At 35.6% G+C, this 20,331-nt stretch overlaps 1 protein-coding gene across 1 annotated transcript in view; it reads right to left on the reverse strand.

Annotated features, from left to right (window-relative positions):
* Positions 1-3,553: 3,553 nt before the first annotated feature.
* STXBP3 (syntaxin binding protein 3) overlaps positions 3,554-20,331 on the reverse strand; it is a 50,889-nt gene continuing 34,111 nt past the window's right edge. The window contains exons 12-19 of the mRNA XM_065907646.1: positions 19,299-19,364; positions 18,255-18,335; positions 17,230-17,368; positions 16,669-16,775; positions 16,021-16,113; positions 14,015-14,100; positions 4,688-4,836; positions 3,554-3,853 (exon numbers count right to left, since the gene is read on the reverse strand). Coding sequence (XP_065763718.1) covers positions 3,759-3,853; positions 4,688-4,836; positions 14,015-14,100; positions 16,021-16,113; positions 16,669-16,775; positions 17,230-17,368; positions 18,255-18,335; positions 19,299-19,364 — 816 coding nt within the window. The 3' untranslated portion in view covers positions 3,554-3,758. The remainder of the gene's footprint in view (positions 3,854-4,687; positions 4,837-14,014; positions 14,101-16,020; positions 16,114-16,668; positions 16,776-17,229; positions 17,369-18,254; positions 18,336-19,298; positions 19,365-20,331) is intronic.

Consider the following 20,331-nt stretch of genomic DNA (forward strand, 5'->3'; position numbering starts at 1 on the left):
TTTCAGGGTCTTTGTACCAGAATCTGCAATTGCTCAACAAGGGTGTGGTGGGTGGGGAATCAGCTTATATTAGGAATTTATGTGTAATGACCTCTTACATCTTCAAATTCAGTAAGAAATTCAAGAAACAAAGGGTCTCTCCAACTCTAAGTCTAAAATGTATATGAAATGTAGGCCTAAAGGATCTCTTATCAGAGTGACAGGACACAGTGACCACTGAGGTCTGAAGTGACTGAATGGACCAATGTTTGCTGTCATCACACTCCTAGTTCCATTTGTCACAGGGCATTGGATTAGTATGGATATGTTCCATACATGTACTAAAGCTGGACAGATAGCTAGCAAGGCATATGAAGATCTCAGATAAAATGCAGACACCAAAAAATTAGCCTTCTCCCTGGCAGTGTACTGTTCTCATGCTTAACATTCAAAGAAAGTTGTTTATTAGACTGGTGGTTGCCAAGGGAGAGGGGGGTGGAAGAGGGATAGAATGTTGGGATTGGCAGATAAAAGCTTTTATATAAAGCATGGAAAACAACAAAGTCCTATTGTATAGCACAGAGAACCATAGTCACTATCCAAAAGTGTACATGTATATATAATTGAATCATTTTGCTGCACAACAGCAATTAATACCTTGTAAATCAACTATACTTCAATTAAAAACGGAAACAAAGAAAAGTTTATTAATGTCAAATCTTTCCTCTCCACATATACATGTCATCCAGGTTAAATTATATAAACTTTTTGTACCTTAGCTTTCCTAAGCTTTAAAATGGAGATGATAATAGTGCCTATTTTCAAAGGATTAAATGAGAAGATTAAATAATGTAATATAAGCACTTAAAAACAGTGCCTCACATATAAAGCATTTGCACATTATTATTTTATTAGCATTACTTAGTAAAATAGCAAGTTCTGAAATTGATATGTCAAAACAGTAACTTTCCTATATATAAAAAAAATCTGTCTGAAAAACATGATAGAAGATCCAACTTACGTGGAACCATGAAAAATACTATGGCGATATGCAATACCTGTATAAAGAAAATAATGATTCTTAAGGTCATATTTTCCCTGAATTAACATAAGTTTACTATGAACCTAATGAAAATATCAAAATAACTTTTGGTATTAACAAAATGATGCTAAAGTTCACTTTTTAAAAATGCAATACCCAGAGAATTTCTGAAAAAAATAACGGTAATTCTGGTACGGGTGGAATAGAGATTATGTCCACCTATTAACACAACATGAATTAAAATAGGGAGGGACTTCCCTGGTGGCCCACTGGTAGGACTCCAAGCTCCCAATGCAGGGAGCTCAGGTCTGATCCCTGGTTGGACCTAAGAGTTCACATGCTCCAACCAAAACTCCCCCATGCAGCACAAAGATCAAAGATCCTGTGTGCCACAACCAAGTCTCAGCACAGCCAAATAAAATAATAATGATTAACAAATTAGACAGAGGGACTTCCCTGGGAGCCCAGTGATTGGGACTTTACTTTCCAGTGCAGCAGGTGCAGGTTTGATCCCTGGTTGGGAAGCTGGGATCCCACATGCCTTGCAGTCAAAAGGCCCCCACAGAACAGAAGCAATGTTGTAAAAAATTCAATAAAGTCTTTAAAAAAGTGGTCCACATTAAAAAAAAAATTCTAAAATAGGGAATAAACTGGGAGATTGGGATTGACATATATATTCTACTAAATATAAAATGGATAACTAATAGGGACCTACTGAATAGCATAGTAAACTCTATAATAGGAAAACTCTTACCAAGGAAAAGCAGCTAAAGAGTGGATAGATATATAACTGATTCACTTATCTGCACACCTGGAAATCAACTGTACTCCAATAGAAATTTTAAAATATAAAATAGAAGGAAATAAAACAAACTATAAATCAATAAAAAAAGAATGTAGAAACAGACCAAAATTCAAACTTAGTTTATGAGCAAGGTATTTCAGATTAACTGGGGAAAGAGGGATTGCCCAATAAAATTTGGTACGGTGTCTATTTAGAAAGAAATAAAGATGGATCTCTGTTAAATACTGTATCAGTCAGGGTTCTCTGAAGGAACAGAAACTCCTCTAGATATTTTAAGACGACAGTGTTTTAATATAGAGAATTTAGTCCTTAAAAATCATGGGAAAAGCTGCAGGGGAAGAAACTTGGGACTCTATTTTTAGTCTCATGCTATATCACAATCCGACCCAGGGAAGAGGAAGGTAGTGCCACCATCTGCCACCAGACTGCCTCATATCCATGAAGCAGGTGACAGACACTGAAGCGTGGAGTCTGGTTGCTACAAACAACTCCTGTAGGTAGGAACTCACTTGTCCACTGGCACAGCCACAGCAGATGACCTCTGCCTCCTTTCTGCCTTCAAAACCCCGACCAAATACAAATGTAAAGACAGGCAGAATCTAACCTGTTCAGAACCCCACTTACCTTTGAGTCTGAAAAACTTCCTTTTAGCTTTTCATCCCTTGTGATATGGAATGGGGAGGCATGGGACATAATGCCAAATGCTAAGAGACAATATCTAGCATACACTCTCATACTAAAATCAATTCCGGGGGATGGTGAGAGTTACCTATGAAAAATAAAATCAACCTATCAAAATGCTCTAGAAGATCAATGGGTCAATTTACAACCTTGGGTGCAAAGATAGCTCTAAGTACAATACAAATTTGGAGGCCATAAAGGAAAAGTGATAGATTTATCTAAATAAAAAATTTAAATGGTGGTATCAGTATTTTAAACGCACATTTTGACAGCTATGTCCTCACAGAAATTTAAAGAAATATTTGTGTAAGTTTGCAAAGGTATGTACCCAAACAATGCAGCATTATTTGTAAGAGCAAAATTCTGAAGATAAGTGATAAATAAAATTAGGGTCCATTATATGACAGAACACAACGAGGTCAGGTAAAAGGAGAGATCGGGAATGGAGAGGAGGGGTTCCCTTTGTGTAACATATGTACACCCATATCCTCACATTATCCAACCTTATGCAAAGACTACATCATTGGTGGAAAGATTATGATACATTCTTTTACCTCTTTGTAATTCTCTTAGAAATTTAAAGTTTTCCAATGTTCCCATCCTCCCCGCCAAAAAACAAAGATAATTTTTGTAAGTATGTATTTATTTTCTCTTAGAATGTTCATGATTATTTGTTTACTAAACATTTCAAAATTATATAAAATTGTGTTTTTTAGAAATATCTAGCAAGACAGTAAATGCTGTAAAATATTTCAATTAATGATTGAATTACTTTACATATAAAAGAAATGAATTTCAGTTGAAAGAAAAACTGCACTTTTAGGAAATCATTCTATTATACATACAAATTTACAGTTTTCACTTTTATAATCTTTTCATTTAAAATCATTGTTTCCCCAAAAACTATATTCCAGCATAAGACAAGTATCTAATAAGTAATTAATATGTACATAGGTAGGCTGTGAAAAATTACCCACAACTGTAATATATTCTGTTCCAAAGCTGAAAACATTTCCTTTTAGAAAGCATTTTAACATTTCTTCTCATCATCCACAAAGCAGCAACAATATTTAAATTAAAAATGGCAAATCCAATGATATGTAATTATAACAGTCCCTTAAGAAATACATCTGAAAGTCATTATTCCTTAAAATATTTACACTGTTTAAATTACATGAGAGCAACAATGTCTCGATCTATGTTAGTTGAACAAATTAATAAGAATCTCTAAATTGCTCCCCACCCAAAATGTTATTCATCTTTAGTAAAGGAGACTTTATCCTTGGGCTTATTCAGCATCTTTATATCATCCAACAGCTTTCTGGGTGTTAAAATATGCGTGGATCCTGGAAGAAGAGGAAAAGATAAATCTTCAGAGGCCAGCAGTCAAATCAATTTTCCCTGGCTAACTATATTGCCTTGTCCTTCAAATATACAAAGTGCAGTAGCTTGGGGCAGCTTAACAAAATTTCTGTAGGATGCCTTCCTAAACTACAATATTTTAATCCTTCTTCTTCATTAAGCACATTCAGTAACCCTTTACAAACAATGCCCACTACTATACTTTGTACTGTAGTTACCACTTTGTACTATATATTGATATAGTGAAGAGCAAAATCGGAGGTTAGCCTGTCCCCCTGACGGAACAGCAAGAGTCACTGTGAATTCAGTCACGGAGAACTGCTAAGTAGAACCATAGACTGAAGCTTGATGTACAAATGCTCCATCTCCACAGGTCAGGAGAGTTTAGGTATCAGTGGCTTTGACTGAAATTCTTAAAATGAAATTCCTACAGGCTCGGCCAAAGTCAGGTCCACAGCCACAAAAAATTTCAAAATATTTCCGTAGTAGAAATAAATGTTTCAAAAAGTATTTAATCATGAAAGCAAGAAAAGGATAGGATGAAATATTTTTAAGGATATATTCAGTGATATTTAAAGGAATGCAATATTCCTGAAACTCATTCTCTCAAAATCAGAATTGTAATTTTAAAAAATCATCAAAAGGTCAACCAGGAAAAAACTGGTACATCAGATAAAATGCACTGATTCAAAAAATATTTTTTTGCACTCAACAATTTAGTTCTAAATGTAAAATGAGAAGATAAAGTTTTACATATATATTTTTGCATCTAAGAGTTTGTTTTAAAAAAATAAACAAAAGGAAAACACAAGTCTTACCAATAATAACTTCACAGGACTTATGTGCCTGAGAAACTTCATAAGCACAACGCATTTCAGAGTATGTAATTCCTCCGATCACAAAAACAATCAGCTTAGACCCATTTTTTCGATCCTCTAAATAACTAGTTCTGGGTTTCTGCCGAGCACTAAAAAATCAAACATGAACACGTTAAAAATATTTCCAAAGCCATACTGCTTAGTCTTTGAGAAGAGCCTAACTCAGGCAAACTCAAATTTGGCACCAACTGCATTGATTTTAAGAAAATGACTTTAAAAAAATAAATAAATAAGAAAATGACTTAATTATGGTATGACTGGAGCGCCATGAGCTAGGCAGGAAAGCCCCAATTTAAGCTCAATTTTCATCTGAAAGAGTTTGGACAAATGACTCATAATCTTGCTTAGCATGTTTACCTATAAAACAGAGCTATGTGTGTGTGTGTGTGTGTGCACTCAGTCGTGTCCAGCTCTTTGCGATCCCATGTACTACATCCTACCAGGCTCCTCTATCCATGGGATTTTCCAGGCAAGAATATTGGAGTGGGTTGCCATTTCCTCCTCCAGGGGACTTCCCAACCCAGGCATCAAAGCTACGTCTCCTATGTCTCCAGCACTGCAGGTGGATTTTTTACCTCTGAGCCATCTGGGAAGCCTAAAACAGAGCTAAGGGCCTGTCTTATTTATTTCAGATAAATACACAGTACACCTGGGAAGTCTATGACTTACTAAAGTTAAATAAAAGCAGGGTGGGTTACATTGAGACAGTAGTAGAGTTTTAAAGACATAGAGGAGGTGGGGGAAGCAGTGGTACTGATTTGGAGCTAACGTGGTACTGGAACGTCCCTTATTGGAACTCAGGGAAGTACTGAGATATCCAGATATCCAGATAGGAGATATGCAGCACATATCTGCACACTTGTGTTCAATGCAGTACAATCCACAATAGTCAAGATATAAAAATAACCTAAATGTCCATCAATGAACAAACTGACCAAAAAAATTGTGTATATATACTGTAGAATATTGTTCATCCTTAAAAAAGAAGCAAATTCTTCCATCTGCAACAGCACGAATAAACTGGGAGGAAATTATGCTAAGTAAAATAAGGTAGACTCAGAAAGACTGCACGATCTCACTTACATGTGAAATCTAAAACAGTCAAACTTACAGAAGCAGAGAGAAGAATGCTGGAGGTCAGGGAAGGTGGGCAGGGGAAGAGAATGAGACAATATTGGTGAAAAGGGCACAAAATTTCAACCATGCAAGATGAGTAACTTCTAGAGATCTAATATAGAGCATGGAGACTATAGTTAACAAAATCATACTGTATATTTGAAATATGCTAAGAGGACAGATTTTAATTAAGTCTTCTTGCCACAAAAAAAGAAAGGAAATAAGGAAAATGGTAATTATGTGTATGTGGAGGTGATGGATATAATAACTAGCTTGTGGTGATTTCACAATGCATATATATCAAAACATCAAGCTGTATACCTTAAACATATGCAACATTATGAAATCAATTACCTCAAATATGCTGGTTTTAAAAAAAAAGAGCAATGTGGGTTCCAATTCTGATTCGGCTTCTTTTTAATTCTGTATTATTTTTAGCAAGTTACTTAACCTCTCTCTAAACCTCAAGGGTTGTTTTCAAGATTAAATGCAATGATATACAGAATACACTGTATGGAATCTGATACTGGGAAACCACTAAATAAACAGCTGTTATTTCTACCTCCTCCCCACTTAGAATGCTCTAGATTTGCACTAATCAAGATAGTAGTCACTAATCATATGAGGAAATTTAACTAAAATTAAAAATTCAGTTTCTTAGTCACACTAGCTACAAATCAAGTGCTCAACAGTTACATATGGCTAGTGGTTAGGACAGTGCAGATAAAGGACATTCCATTATTGTAAGAAAGTTCTATTGGGTTGGTTCAATTCAGTCACTCAGTCGTGTCTGACTCTTTGAGACCCCATGAATCGCAGAACACCAGGCCTCCCTGTCCATCACCAACTCCCAGAGTTTACTCAAACTCATGTCCATCGAGTTGGTGATGCCATCCAGCCATCTCATCCTCTGTCATCCCCTTCTCCTCCTGCCCCCAATTCCTCCTAGCATCAGGGTCTTTCCCAATGAGTCAACTCTTCGCATGAGGTGGCCAAAGTATCGGAGCTTCAGCATCAGTCCTTCCAATGAACACCCAGGACTGATCTCCTTTAGGATGAACTGGTTGGATCTTTTTGCAGTCCAAGGGACTCTCAAGAGTCTTCTCCAACACCACGGTTCAAAAGCATCAATTTTTCAGCGCTCAGCTTTCTTCACAGTCCAACTCTCACATCCATTCATAACCACTGGAAAAACCATAGCCTTGACGGGATGGATCTTTGTTGGCAAAGTAATGTCTCTGCTTTTTAATATGCTATCTAGATTGGTCATAACTTTCCTTCCAAGGAGTAAGCGTCTTTTAATTTCATGGCTGCAATCACCATCTGCAGTGATTTTGGAGCCCAAAAAAGTAAAGTCTGACACTGCTTCCACTGTTTCCCCATCAAGTTATGGGACCAGATGCCATGATCTTAGTTTTCTGAATGTTGAGCTTTAAGCCTACTTTTTCACTCTCCTCTTTGACCTTCATCAAGAGGCTTTTTAGTTCCTCTTCACTTTCTGCCATCAGGGTGGTGTCATCTGCATATCTGAGGTTATTGATATTTCTCCCGGCAATCTTGATTCCAGCTTGTGCTTCTTCCAGCCCAGTGTTTCTCATGATATACTCTGCATATAAGTTAAATAAGCAGGGTGACAATATACAGCCTTGTCTTACTCCTTTTCCTATTTGGAACCAGTCTGTTGTTCCATGTCCAGTTCTAACTGTTGCTTCCTGATCTGCATACAGGTTTCTCAAAAGGTGGGTCAGGTGGTCTGGTATTCCCATCTCTTTTAGAATTTTCCACAGTTCCTTATGATCCACACAGTCAAAGGCTTTGGCATAGTCAATAAAGCAGAAATAGATGTTTTTCTGGAACTCTCTTGCTTTTTCGATGATCCAGCAGATGTTGGCAATTTGATCTTTGGTTCCTCTGCCTTTTAAAACCAGCTTGAACATCTGGAAGTTCACGGTTCACGTATTGCTGAAGCCTGGCTTGGAGAATTTTGAGCATTACTCTACTAGCATGTGAGATGAGTGCAATTGTGTGGTAGTTGAATTGCATTCTTTGGGATTGCCTTTCTTTGGGATTGGAATGAAAACTGACCTTTTCCAGTCCTGTGGCCACTGCTGAGTTTTCCAAATTTGCTGGCATATTGAGTGCAGCACTTTCACAGCATCATCTTTCAGGATTTAAATAGCTCAACTGCAATTCCATCACCTCCACTAGCTTTGTTTGTAGTGATGTTTTCTAAGGCCCACGTGACTTCACATTTCAGGATGTCTGGCTCTAGGTGAGTGATCACACCATCGTGATTATCTGGGTCGTGAAAATCTTTTTTGTACAGTTCTTCTGTGTATTCTTGCCACCTCTTCTTAATATCTTCTGCTTCTGTTAGGTCCATACCATTTCTGTCCTTTATTGAACTCATCTTTGCATGAAATGTTCCCTTGGTATCTCTAATTTTCTTGAAGAGATCTCTAGTCATTCCCATTCTGTTGTTTCCCTCTATTTCTTTGCATTGATCGCTGAGCAAGGCTTTCTTATCTCTCCTTGTTATTCGCTGGAACTCTGCATTCAAATGGGAATATCTTTCCTTTTCTCCTTTGCTTTTCACTTCTCTTCTTTTCACAGCTATTTGTAAGGCCTCCTCAGACAGTCATTTTGCTTTTTTGCATTTCTTTTTCTTGGGAATGGTCTTGATCCCTGTCTTCCTGTACAATGTCACGAACCTCCATCCATAGTTCATCAGGCACTCTATCAGATCTAGTCCCTTAAATCTATTTCTCACTTCCACTGGATAGTCATAAGGGATTTGATTTAGGTCATACCTGAATGGTCTAGTGGTTTTCCCTACTTTCTTCAATTTAAGTCTGAATTTTGCAATAAGGAGTTCATGATCTGAGCCACAGTCAGTTCCCGGTCTTGTTTTTGCTGACTGTATAGAGCTTCTCCATCTTTGGCTGCAAAGGATATAATCAATCTGATTTCAGTGTTGACCATCTGGTGATGTCCATGTGTAGAGTCTTCTCTTGTGTTGTTGGAAGAGGGTGTTTGCTATGACCAGTGCGTTCTCTTGGCAAAACTTTGTCCTGCTTCATTCCGTACTCCAAGGCCAAACTGGTAGCATTGCTTTAAGTCATAAAAATCACTATATTTGTTCCCATACCCCACTGGTAAAAATTCTGAGCTTTTATTTGAAAACTAGGTATTTTAAAATAAACATTTATGTAATCTATTAAAAATATGTCTAATTTATATATGTGTTCCAGTAAAATAAACCTTAACTTCTCCTTTTCCTAGTGTAAGAATAAGATCCAATGTTTATCTTATACCCAACTTTGGAAACTATATTCTAGATACCTCTAATACATACAATATAGGATATCATGGTAAGCTTTTAATAATGTTCTCAGTCTAGCCTTTTGGATGATAATTTCCATCTGCCATTGTAAGGAATGATGAGGTAGTAAACAACAGAAAAAGTAAAGGGATTTAGTAGCTGGTTTTGAAAGGTGAAAGAGGAACAAGACACATTCTTGGTTTCCGTACAGAATAAATCAAGGACATATTAAAAGTACAACTGTAGTTTAAAAATGTCCAAAAAAGGCAAGATAAAGCTAGAAAGCAAAAGAAAAACAAGTAATATTTGCTCAAAATGATTATGTGATTCTAACAATTTTTAAACTTCTGAATAGCATTTCAGGACAATAGGATTACATTTAATGTGTTTCATATGTATGTCTAAGACACTGTACTAGTTTTATACTCTGAAAGACACATAAATGATTAAATCTCCATATCCTAGAACTCTCACTCTAGAAATCACCTAGAAGCTCCTGTTAAAATAAGAGCAAACATCTTTTTAAAAGCATAGCTGAAAGATGCATATGCAAGACCTCTCTGAAGGTAACACTCTCAATCCTGGGTACTGAAATAAGCTCAGACTCCAAAATAACAAAGCACATGAGGAAATAAGCAACCGTAAGTGTCTGCAGAAATGAAAAGCAGTACAATTAGAACCCAAAGAATGTCAGATGTTGAATTTAGTAAATTTTAGTATTTATTGTTTTAGTGAAAAATAGACTAAGTATGTTGAAAATAATAAAGTAGAATAGAAAGCAGACAAAATAAGGACAAGGAAATCCAAGCATATCTGAAAAAGAAACAAGGACAATTTCTAAAAAAAAAAAATAAATAAGGAAAAGTAAAGTCAATGAACAGAGAAACTAAAAAAAATAAATAAATATAGCTTACTCAGCAGTTTAGGCACAAATTTAAGACAGAACTAAAGAATTCAAAATTAAATCCAAAGAAAAATTTCTAAAATGAAACACAAAAAGTAAAATAAATATCAAAACTCAAGAGATATTATAAGGCATGAAAATAATATGAGATGTTTGAATAAAACAATAATTTATGAAAGATATGAAACCTCAGATTTTAGGAAATACATTTGACTCTCAATGAAAGAAATAAAAATAAGCCCTCAGGTAGACACAGCATAGAGAATGTACAGAATAACAAAGACAAAAAGCAACCAGAGAGAAAAGGCAAATTATCTATATAAAAGTATGACAAAACTGACAGAAAACACCCCACCCCCATACATACACCTTCCCAAGAGCTAAAATGGAAACCAAGAAACAGCAGAATAACACCTCCGTGTTGCATGAAAATTACCATGAGCCTAAAAATTCAAAGGTACCATGTAAGAACAATAATAAAGACATTTTCAGATAGACAAAACCATAGAGACCCTACCACCGAGAGACCCACACTGAAGAAATTTCTAAAGGATACACATCAGAAAAGAATATAACTGAGCTCACAAAAGGGGATGCAAGCAGAAGTGGTACACAACATAACTGGTTAACATGTACATACAACTAAAAAAAATAATGCTCATCATTAACTCTGGAAATAAAAAAGACATAAGGTAAAACAATAAAGAATTAAGAGAACATTTAAGGAGTGTGTAGTTTGAATTAAGTTTTCTAGGGCTCTGTACTGTTGATCAAGAGGGCAAAGATACTAATCTCAAACTTTGGTGAGTCAAAGATGTGTACTATAATTCTAAAGATAACTGCTATGAAAGTACAAATAAGCTATGTAACTTCTAAAATAGGAGAAAAGGGAAAAATATAACTAAATAAAAGGTCCTTAGACCAAGAGAATTACCCTAAAGAAATACTCAAGCACATGTAAATGTGTAAGAATGCTCACTGCATATTGTTAGGAAGGGTGCTAGTTTTGACCTAGTCTAAATTTCCATTGTGTGGAAAATAAATGAATAAACTGTGATAATCATATAAGAATATATCAAACAGCAGTAAAAAATTTATACATGTATCAATTTGGGATAAATAGCACAAGGATAATGTTGAGAGAAACTTAAAAGCAAGTTGCAGGACTTCCCTGGTGACACAGTGGATAAGAATCTGCCTGGCAATGCAGGGGACATGGGTTTGATCCCTGGTCTGGGAAGATCCCACATGCTGCAGAGCAACTAAAGCCCATGCTCTAGAGTCCTTGAGTTGCAACTACTGAGCCCATACATTGCAACTGCTGAAACCCGCATGTCACAACTACTGAGCCTGGGTGCTGCAACTTTGGAAGCCCATGAACCTTGAGCCCGTAGCAACATGGGAAGCCCTGCAATGAGAAGCCCACGTACAACAAAGAGTGGCCGCTGCTCACCAAACTAGAAAAAGCCTGTACACAGCAACGAAGACCCAGTGCAACCAAAAATAAATAAATAAATAGATTTTAAAAAAAGTTGCAGGAAGACACAACATGACACCATTTATATTAAGATTAAAAATACAAAAACAGCTTGGGGTCATGATAGAGTAAGATGGTCAGAAGACTGCCCACCAAGAAAACAAGTATAAACCTGGAGGAAATTGTGGGGGAAGAAACCATTTCAGATCACTTGGGAAAATGAACCACAGGCAAACGACAAATTAAGAAGCATTTACTCTTAAAAAATGCTAGTATATAGGTTAAGAATGGTGGTGGTGACTATGCGACCTTTTGGCCTGAGGTTATATCCAACCTGCATAGTTCTTCCAACTCAGCAAAAACTGTACTGACTTCAAGCTGGCTGAGAGAACCACCAATTCTACTCCTGAGGTGGAAGACTTGATACAAGGTAGGAAACAAAGTGAGTACAAAATCCTACAGCTTTGCCAGTTAAAAATGGCAGACCTGGTTTAGAGTAGAAGACCTGCGGCATTGGTGGCAGAACACCTTGGTCCCAGAATGGGATAGGCGGCATATTAGCCAGAAATTTAATGGGGAAACTCTGAGAGTAAGAAAGCCAAAGAAGACAAAGTCCCCCCCACATCCTTAGCTGACTGCCAAATTACGCCTGTGCCAGGGTAAGCCAGAGAAAGCCTAATGAAAAGAATAGGAAAAAAAGAAGGGGGATAGTGGGGAGAAGACTCAAGAACTGACTATGACTTGTAATGCAGTCCTTAACCCACAGTCAGATTGATCAGCAGTCAATAGAAGATTTACAGGCTTGAGGTGTCTAAATACAACCTCTGCCTAGATAACTGGCTGACCTCTAAACTATCCAGACATAGGGCAACTACTAGGAACTAAGCTAAAAAATTAAATTTAAAATAAAAAAAGCCCTACAATGACATCAGTGGCTAAACTGCAAGGGGGCATTGATCCCACAGCTTAAATCTATACAAGTTACTAAAACAAAAAACAACTTAGAGTTGCTGTTATACAATACAGTATTTTAAAGACCTAATTTTCAGCCAAAAATTAGCAGATGTGTAAGAAAACAGTAAAGGGTGATCCACATGCTGGGAAAAAAATCCATCAACAGAAACTAACCCTAAGTGAATCCAGATGTTGGATTTAGCAGACTTCAAAGATACTATTATAAATATAATCAAATATTTAAAGAAAATTATGCTAACACTATGTTAATCAATGGAGAATTTCAAAAGAGAAATGGAAAGTAAAAAAGAAGTCAATGGAAATTCAAAAGGTGATTAGTAAAATAATGAAATGAAAAATTCAGTAGATGGGCTCAATAGTAGATTTGAGATGTCAGACTAAAGAATCAAAGAACTGAAGATGGATCAATAGATATTAGCATATCTGAAAAACAGAAAGAAAAAAGGTGGAAGAAAGGTAAACAGAGCCTCAGTGACCCACAAGACAAAGTCAAACTTTCCAACATCTGAGTGATGGAGTTTCAAAAGCAGAAGAGGGAGAAAGAAGCAGGCAGAAAAAATTTGAAGAAACAGCAACTAAACTTCCCAAATTTTGATGAGAACTATTAACTTGTAAATCCAAGAAAATTCAACTAACCCCAGGAATAACAAACACACAAAAAAAAACTCCACTTAGGCACATAATAGTTAAACTGCTAAAAGCCAAAGATCAGTAGAAAAATCCTGCAAAACAAAACTCTATACATTGTTTAGAATACAAATATATATAGAAAATGTATGAAGATATACAGGTCAATGATGATCAGCAAATTCAAGATAGTGAAGAAGGCAGAATAATAAAAATCAGAGAGTGACATATAGGAAGCTTGAACTGTACTTAAACTGATTCATTTGTTAATCTGGGCACCAAGTATAGGGTATGCATTATATTATGTATAGCTTTCTGAATGCTTTAAGTATTTTCTCACCAAAAGTCATCAAAAAGGATTATGTCATCTGCTAATGTGAAGAACAAAAAAGATAAAGGGAGAAACTCTTCTCTAGTTTCATGAAAATATTTTTTATAATAAAGCACATTTTCATATTGCCTATCTATGTGTATGTGTGTCTGTATGTCAGTCACTCAGTCATGTCCGACTCTTTGTGACCCCATGGACTTTTCTGTCCATGGAATTTTCCTGGCAAGAATATTGACGTGAGTTGCCCATTTCCTACTCCAGGGGATCTTCCCAACCAGGGATCAAACCCAAGTCTCTTACACTGGCAGGAGGATTCTTTACCACTCTGTCACTTGGGAAGCCCCATTGCTTATCTGGATTTGTTTACGACAGGTTACAGTTAAAGAAAGACTACCTTTTAAGTGACTACATGCTTCAAGGAGAGTTATCGATATAGGAATATCTTTGTACCATTTCAATTATTAGTCTGCAATATCATAGTGAAAATTTCACTGACTTTCATTTATAGATTTTACCTTACAGCTCCTGAGCCATTCCAGACTGCTGGGCACTGGGAACAATATGGCCACTCTTTTGAATCTAATCTGTTATCAATGGCATCCTAGGGAAGATAAGAATTAAAACTATCAAGAAGATACTATAAACTCCAAAATTTTGTTTTACATAAAACTCAAACTTTTATTTACAATTAAAGAACATAAGAATACATATTTAATAAAATAAGGTTAGCCCTCTTTTTGAAACTCACAAATCTTATTTGCTACAAAAATAATGCAATTATTAAACCAATATTTATTGCATGCCTACATTTCTTATCTGGAGGATTCTCACTTTGGTGTGAAAATCTCAGGTACTTTATCAGGGTCTTTATCTCAAGAATGCTAGGGGTTTCTAAATACCATCTTAATCCTGACAGACCTCTTAGGCTACCAGAGTCCAGGCCCTGCCCTTCATAAGTGAAACTGCTCAGTCGTATCCGATTCTTTGCGACCCCATGGACAATAGCCTACCAGGCTCCTTCGTCCATGGGATCTTCCAGACAAGAATACTGGAGTGGGTTGCCATTTCCTTCTCCAGGAGGTCCTCCCGACCCAGGGATTGAACCCGGGTCTCCCACATTGTAGGTAGACACCTTTACCATCTGAGCCACCAGATGGCCCTATGAAGGGCACCATGCCCTTCATAGTGATGGCTTTAAAACAAAACGTGCACCCTGGCCCAGGTGTATTCAAGACCATCTGATGAGATGGAAGAAGTTTCCTTTTCATTTAAAAATGTTTCCTTTTTTTACAGTTAACATCTTATGATATTTTTGTGTACATATATAATACACACATAGTGTTTTATCAGTACAGCATTTATATAGTTTATAAATAAACATATATAGTGTTTTAATCAGTACAGCACTTACATAATTTATATATAGCCACATACTATAGGCTCCTGATCACATTTATTATGAGAAAGTGTGCATAATTAAAAGTTTGAAGACCACCAATTTAGAACACCACAGCTTTAGAACATGGTCGCAAAAACAGTAACAATAAGTAGGAATGGACACAAGGTACTCAGTAGTCCTAGAATTTCAGTAAGACTGCAAGATGTGAAGAAGCAAAGCTTCAGGAGAACCCTAAAGGCCTTAGGTTGCTACTGAGGTAAAGTGGAGTTTTTGAATTTAACATGCAAATCCTTGTTAAAGGGTTTGAGAAGGTCTTATTTTTAAAATACTATCAATAGCAAAGAAAAACTCCTTAGTTCCACATCCTTGTTACAGATCAGTAAAAAAATCTTACACTACAGGGAAAAAAGTCTAAACTCTTTGAAGTCTTAATATATATCAAGCATGTGTAAATGACATAGAATTAGTCAAGCAAAACAAAAATTATGGGGATAAACTGTACACAATTTCCAAAGGAAAGTAGAAATTAATATTTAATAAGTTAAAGGCAAATTGGAATAAATAGAACGATCTGATTATGAGCTCATAATTGATCTCATTATTGAGCTCATAATGCAATTATTAGTTCATTTTCTAATTTCCTATAATTGAAAATTATTTTCTAAAAGCAAACAGTACTAAAAGAATCAGCCATCTGTTGATTATAAAAGCAAACTATAGTGAGGTTTACATTTTCATCACAAATCCATTTCTAAGAATACTGGAATTTAACACTCTAATAGTGGTCACAAAAAATGTTATTTTGTTGAACTTTCATTCAACTAAATTATTTATATTTCTGCTACATAGTAACTTCAAACAAGTTTTTTTCATAAAGCATGTGTGTGCTTATCTTTTAAAATTTATTGAGGCAATTAGCGGTATGAATCTGCAGTCTTTAAGGGGGAACTTTCAAGAGCTTCCTCTCTTCACTTGATACCAGATACAGTCTTCTTTTGTGAACCCTCTCATTCTGCAGATAATTCCCGACCCACAGATATGCTCAAACTGACATATAAATGGACAGAGAGTAAAAAATATTCTACAAAGGGCAGAGTATAAATAAAATTTAATGAATTTTACCTCCAAAATATCTTTGATGAAAGGTGTCCATCTAGACAGTTGAAAAGTTTCTTCTGCAGACCGATCCTTTCTTGATGGTTTGCCTTGTTGAGACTAATATAATTAGAGGAAAAAAACGAAAACTCAGTGATTTTATTTAGTGATACTTTCTTTGTCTTTTCTATCAAGGTCTTTAATTTACAACAAATACTATGCTGCATTTGACTTAAAACTAAGAGTGAAAAAGTCCACTAAAAAAATCTGAATAGGTATAGTCACATAACTTCACAGTATTTCTGTACATTAATGATAAAATTTATGATAGTATCAGAAAGTATGTTTTCTCCAAAATGCTTATATGAAACTTGATAGGAAAGAGTAAGACTCTACACAGACTTCTTCAAATTTTTCTATAAATAAATCATAGAAAGAAAAGCATAAACAGCAAATTACAACAGAAGCTGAAAGATATAAATTCACTAGAAAAATGTATTTATCCAAATTATTCATACATGGAAAAGAAAATGAAATTTTTACTATTTTACTTACCAAATCTACAGAAGAAATTAAGAAGACTGTCCACATGGCTTCCCACATAGGAAAACATATTTAATGCAAACAACCATGCACGCACATGTATAAGTATATACAGAATGTAAAATTTCTTACTGGAGGGACAATGGGAACACCAAGGTAGCTCCAGTTACGAATCATGTCACTCTCATTTTCTATCTTTACATTCTGGATCAACCTGTCCAAGTTTTCTTCTGTAGTTCCTTAGATAAATAAAAATGAATGCACAGTCAAATAATTGCTACCACAATCATTTCTAGGTTTAGGGACCCAAGAATAAAGCTTTTTTTTAAAGAAAGCAAACATTTAAATTATATAACCTTCGTCTGCTCCCAATTCCACATTTTTCCTTTTATTTATCTTAATCAATTTTAACCACTACTTTCGGATTCTCCTGTGGGAGACCTGGGTTCGGAAGATCCCCTGGAGAAGGGAAAGGCTACCCACTCCAGTATTCTGGCCTGGAGAATTCCATGGACTGTACAATCCGTGGGGTCACAGAGTCAGACACGACTGAGTGACTTTCACTTTCACTTTTCACTTTAATTTTTCTAAGATTCTCTTATGACCAGTGGTAAACCATTTATTGTAAAGTGATTTTAGAGTTGGGTATCTTTATCTTAATGTATTCATTAAAAAATAAACAATCTATATTACCATTAATACTGAAGATATAAAGTAGGATTGCTCTTATTTTATCATAATTATCATGACTTTTACTGAGTAGAACTGGAAGGAGTACTCGCATAGCATCTTTGACTTTCTGTCCTTCTGCATCAGTTCCAAGTGCCAGGTCCTTAATGAAAATGAAATATAGTCAGTGGTCTATGATCTAAATTCATTTCTCAGTTAAAAATATTACTAAAATTTGCCAAATTTTAATGGGACATTGATGATATTTCATAGGAAATGTGAGCATCACTTGTAAACTATTACTGTATAAAATGTAAAAAGTCAAAACAATTCAGAAAGGAAGACAATCATTAATCTAAACTTTTGCTAATATGGTAGACATGAGCTACATGTGGCTACTGAGCACTTGAAATGGGTCTAGTCTGAATCAAGATGTGCTGTAAGTTAAAACAACAGAGTTTGAAGATTTACATATGAAAAAAAGTTTAAAATATTTCAATAATTGTTTTATACTGATTACATGTTGAAATGATAGTATTTTGGATGTACTGAGTTAAATCAAGTATATTATTAAAATTAACCACACTCATTTCATTTTACATTTTTAATGTAACTAGTAGAATATTTAAAATTACATATGACTTACGTTCTGTTTCTATTAGTACCGATCTAAAACAGTTTTGGCATCAGAGAGGAACGTTTAATTAAATGTGCCTACACAGTACTCTGCAGGGTGCTACCTGAAATGCTACACACACTGAAAAAGGCCAGCCAACAATGTTACCCTGAATTAATGCTCCAAACATTGAAATCATCCTATTCAACCAAACATGCAGATTAGGAGGGACAGCCTACTATTAACATGATACTGTAAGGCTACTTGTTAGTGTTGGTAAGGAATACTGTATTAAATACCAAGTGGGTGTATCTCCTTTTAAAAGACAGTGTATGGTTTAGGGTACTATATTGAGCAAAAAGTTAGGTTTTACCTTACAAAGTTAATTCTGAAAATCTACCTTGAACATAGATGTTTCTGACTCTGTGCTTACCTGTTCAGTTTTGCAGAGCTTTTCTATATTAGGCTTGAACTTATTCATGCAATCTTCTGCTAAGTTAAGATGAACAACTTGCTGAAAAACAGAAAAAAATAACTTATTTAAAGGATTTTCATTTCTTTCTGTGTAACAGATAATACTAATGGGCTTGAAGGGAAGTATGAGCTTAGGTGGGAAGGAGGAACCATGTAAAATCAAGGGAAACAACTCAAGAAAGAAAAAAAGTGGAAATTATCATGATCTAAAGGGGATAATCAACAGACCACAAAAAACAGAACGAAAGGGTTGAGCTTGTATTGGGTTTACGAGTAGTGAAAAATAAAGTGAGAAAAAACCAGTGAAGTCCATAAAGTCAAGCAGAAAAAGTCTGAATTTACGTTATTGCTTTTTGATTAGGGAGTAATATGATAAAAAAAATTTAAATATTATTCTGACAATGACTTCTGAGAAGGACTGGAACAACAAAAACAAAAAGAAATAGTTTACCTGCCCACACAGCTTTAATTGCTTTAAAATTTACTAATATATAACTATTAATTCAAAGAAGCAAGCATAATAACAAGGATTTGTCAATCCAATGTTGAATTTTCTTATTAAGCTGATAAAAAATAAAGTTTCTCTGGGTGTTCAAGACAAAGATATAAAAAAGTTTTGACTGGATTTGAACAAATATAGAGAACTCTATTAGGTAGCTTAGATATTTGGGGTATTTCTCAGACCTAAAGTAAGGGTTTAAAGTAAAGTAAAGTCGCTGAGTCGTGTCCGACTCTTTGCGACCCCATGGACTGTAGCCTACCAGACTCCTCTGTCTATGGGATTTTCCAGGCAAGAGTACTGGAGTGGGTTGCCATTTCCTTCTCCAGGGGATCTTCCCAACCCAGGGATCGAACCTGGGTCTCCAGCATTGCAGACAGATGCTTTACTGTCTGAGCCAAGGACAACTAATACCAAGTATCCCATGACACCCACTGCTAAACTTGACTAAAGAACTGGGTGGACTAATAAATTAAAAATGATTTCTTATATGATACCACTCACCTTAGTAATCTGTTTACGGAAATGGGGCATCTTCTTCATTAGCTGGGTGAGAGCACTAAGTGATGTCTAGGAAAAATCAAACATTTTAAAAAACTAACTTTTGATTCAGTTATTTTATACAATAACTTATTAATCCTATAGTTTTAAATTTTTATTAATTTACTAAATATTTGCCAATTAAAATAAAAACAATTTCAAGAGGTTTCCAGTCACAGCCATGATAAAAGTAGCTTATATAAAAATTATTCTCCCTTCATAAACAAAACCAAAATTAGACAAAATAAAAAAGACAACAGCTTTCACACAAAGGATGTCTTCAAAATAGTTCAAAGTTAGGTTACTTGAGCAAAGGGAAGCACAGGAGGTGATCCCTGCACTCATCTGGCTCCTCCCTAGAACATTTTCCAAAGCACAGTGAAAAGAGGTAGAGTTCAAATAGAAAAAAAGTCTCTCTGAACAGAGGAAAAAGAGATCACAGTTTGGGGCTACTGAGGTAGGGTCTGCGGTCCAGGGTACTAGAGAGTAAAAGCCAGTCACAGCATAACTCACAGATGTGTAGAGGCGATGCCTTAGGATCCCTGGCCAAATACTAAGCTGCATGTGTGCAGGGCGTAAGTCTCAGAGGCCTAACAGAGAACGACTGCAGAGATTTCAGATGGTCTTTACACTAAGACAGTATTGGCATTCTCTGATCCAGACAAAGTAAAGAGCTCTAAGTGAACATCCCAGACATTCAGTCCTGGAAGGACTATGTCTTTGAACTAAATAAAAAAGTGAAACAAACTCAATGTAACAAAAGCCTCACATGAGATTTCCACACAATCTAGGTTATTCACCAGCAAATTAACTGACTTCCAGAACAGAACTCAGTACTCTTTGTAGACAGAACATCATCAATAGCCTCTGCAATATAGCATTCACAAGGTCCAACATACAATATACAACTGGACATGTAAAACAGGAAAAAGTGATACTCAAGTGGTAAAAGCAGTCAATAAAAGCAGACTCAAAATAATCCAGATGCTAGAGTTAG

The sequence above is a fragment of the Muntiacus reevesi genome, chromosome 1 (assembly GCF_963930625.1).
Source record: "Muntiacus reevesi chromosome 1, mMunRee1.1, whole genome shotgun sequence".
Classification (NCBI taxonomy): Eukaryota; Metazoa; Chordata; class Mammalia; order Artiodactyla; family Cervidae; genus Muntiacus; species Muntiacus reevesi.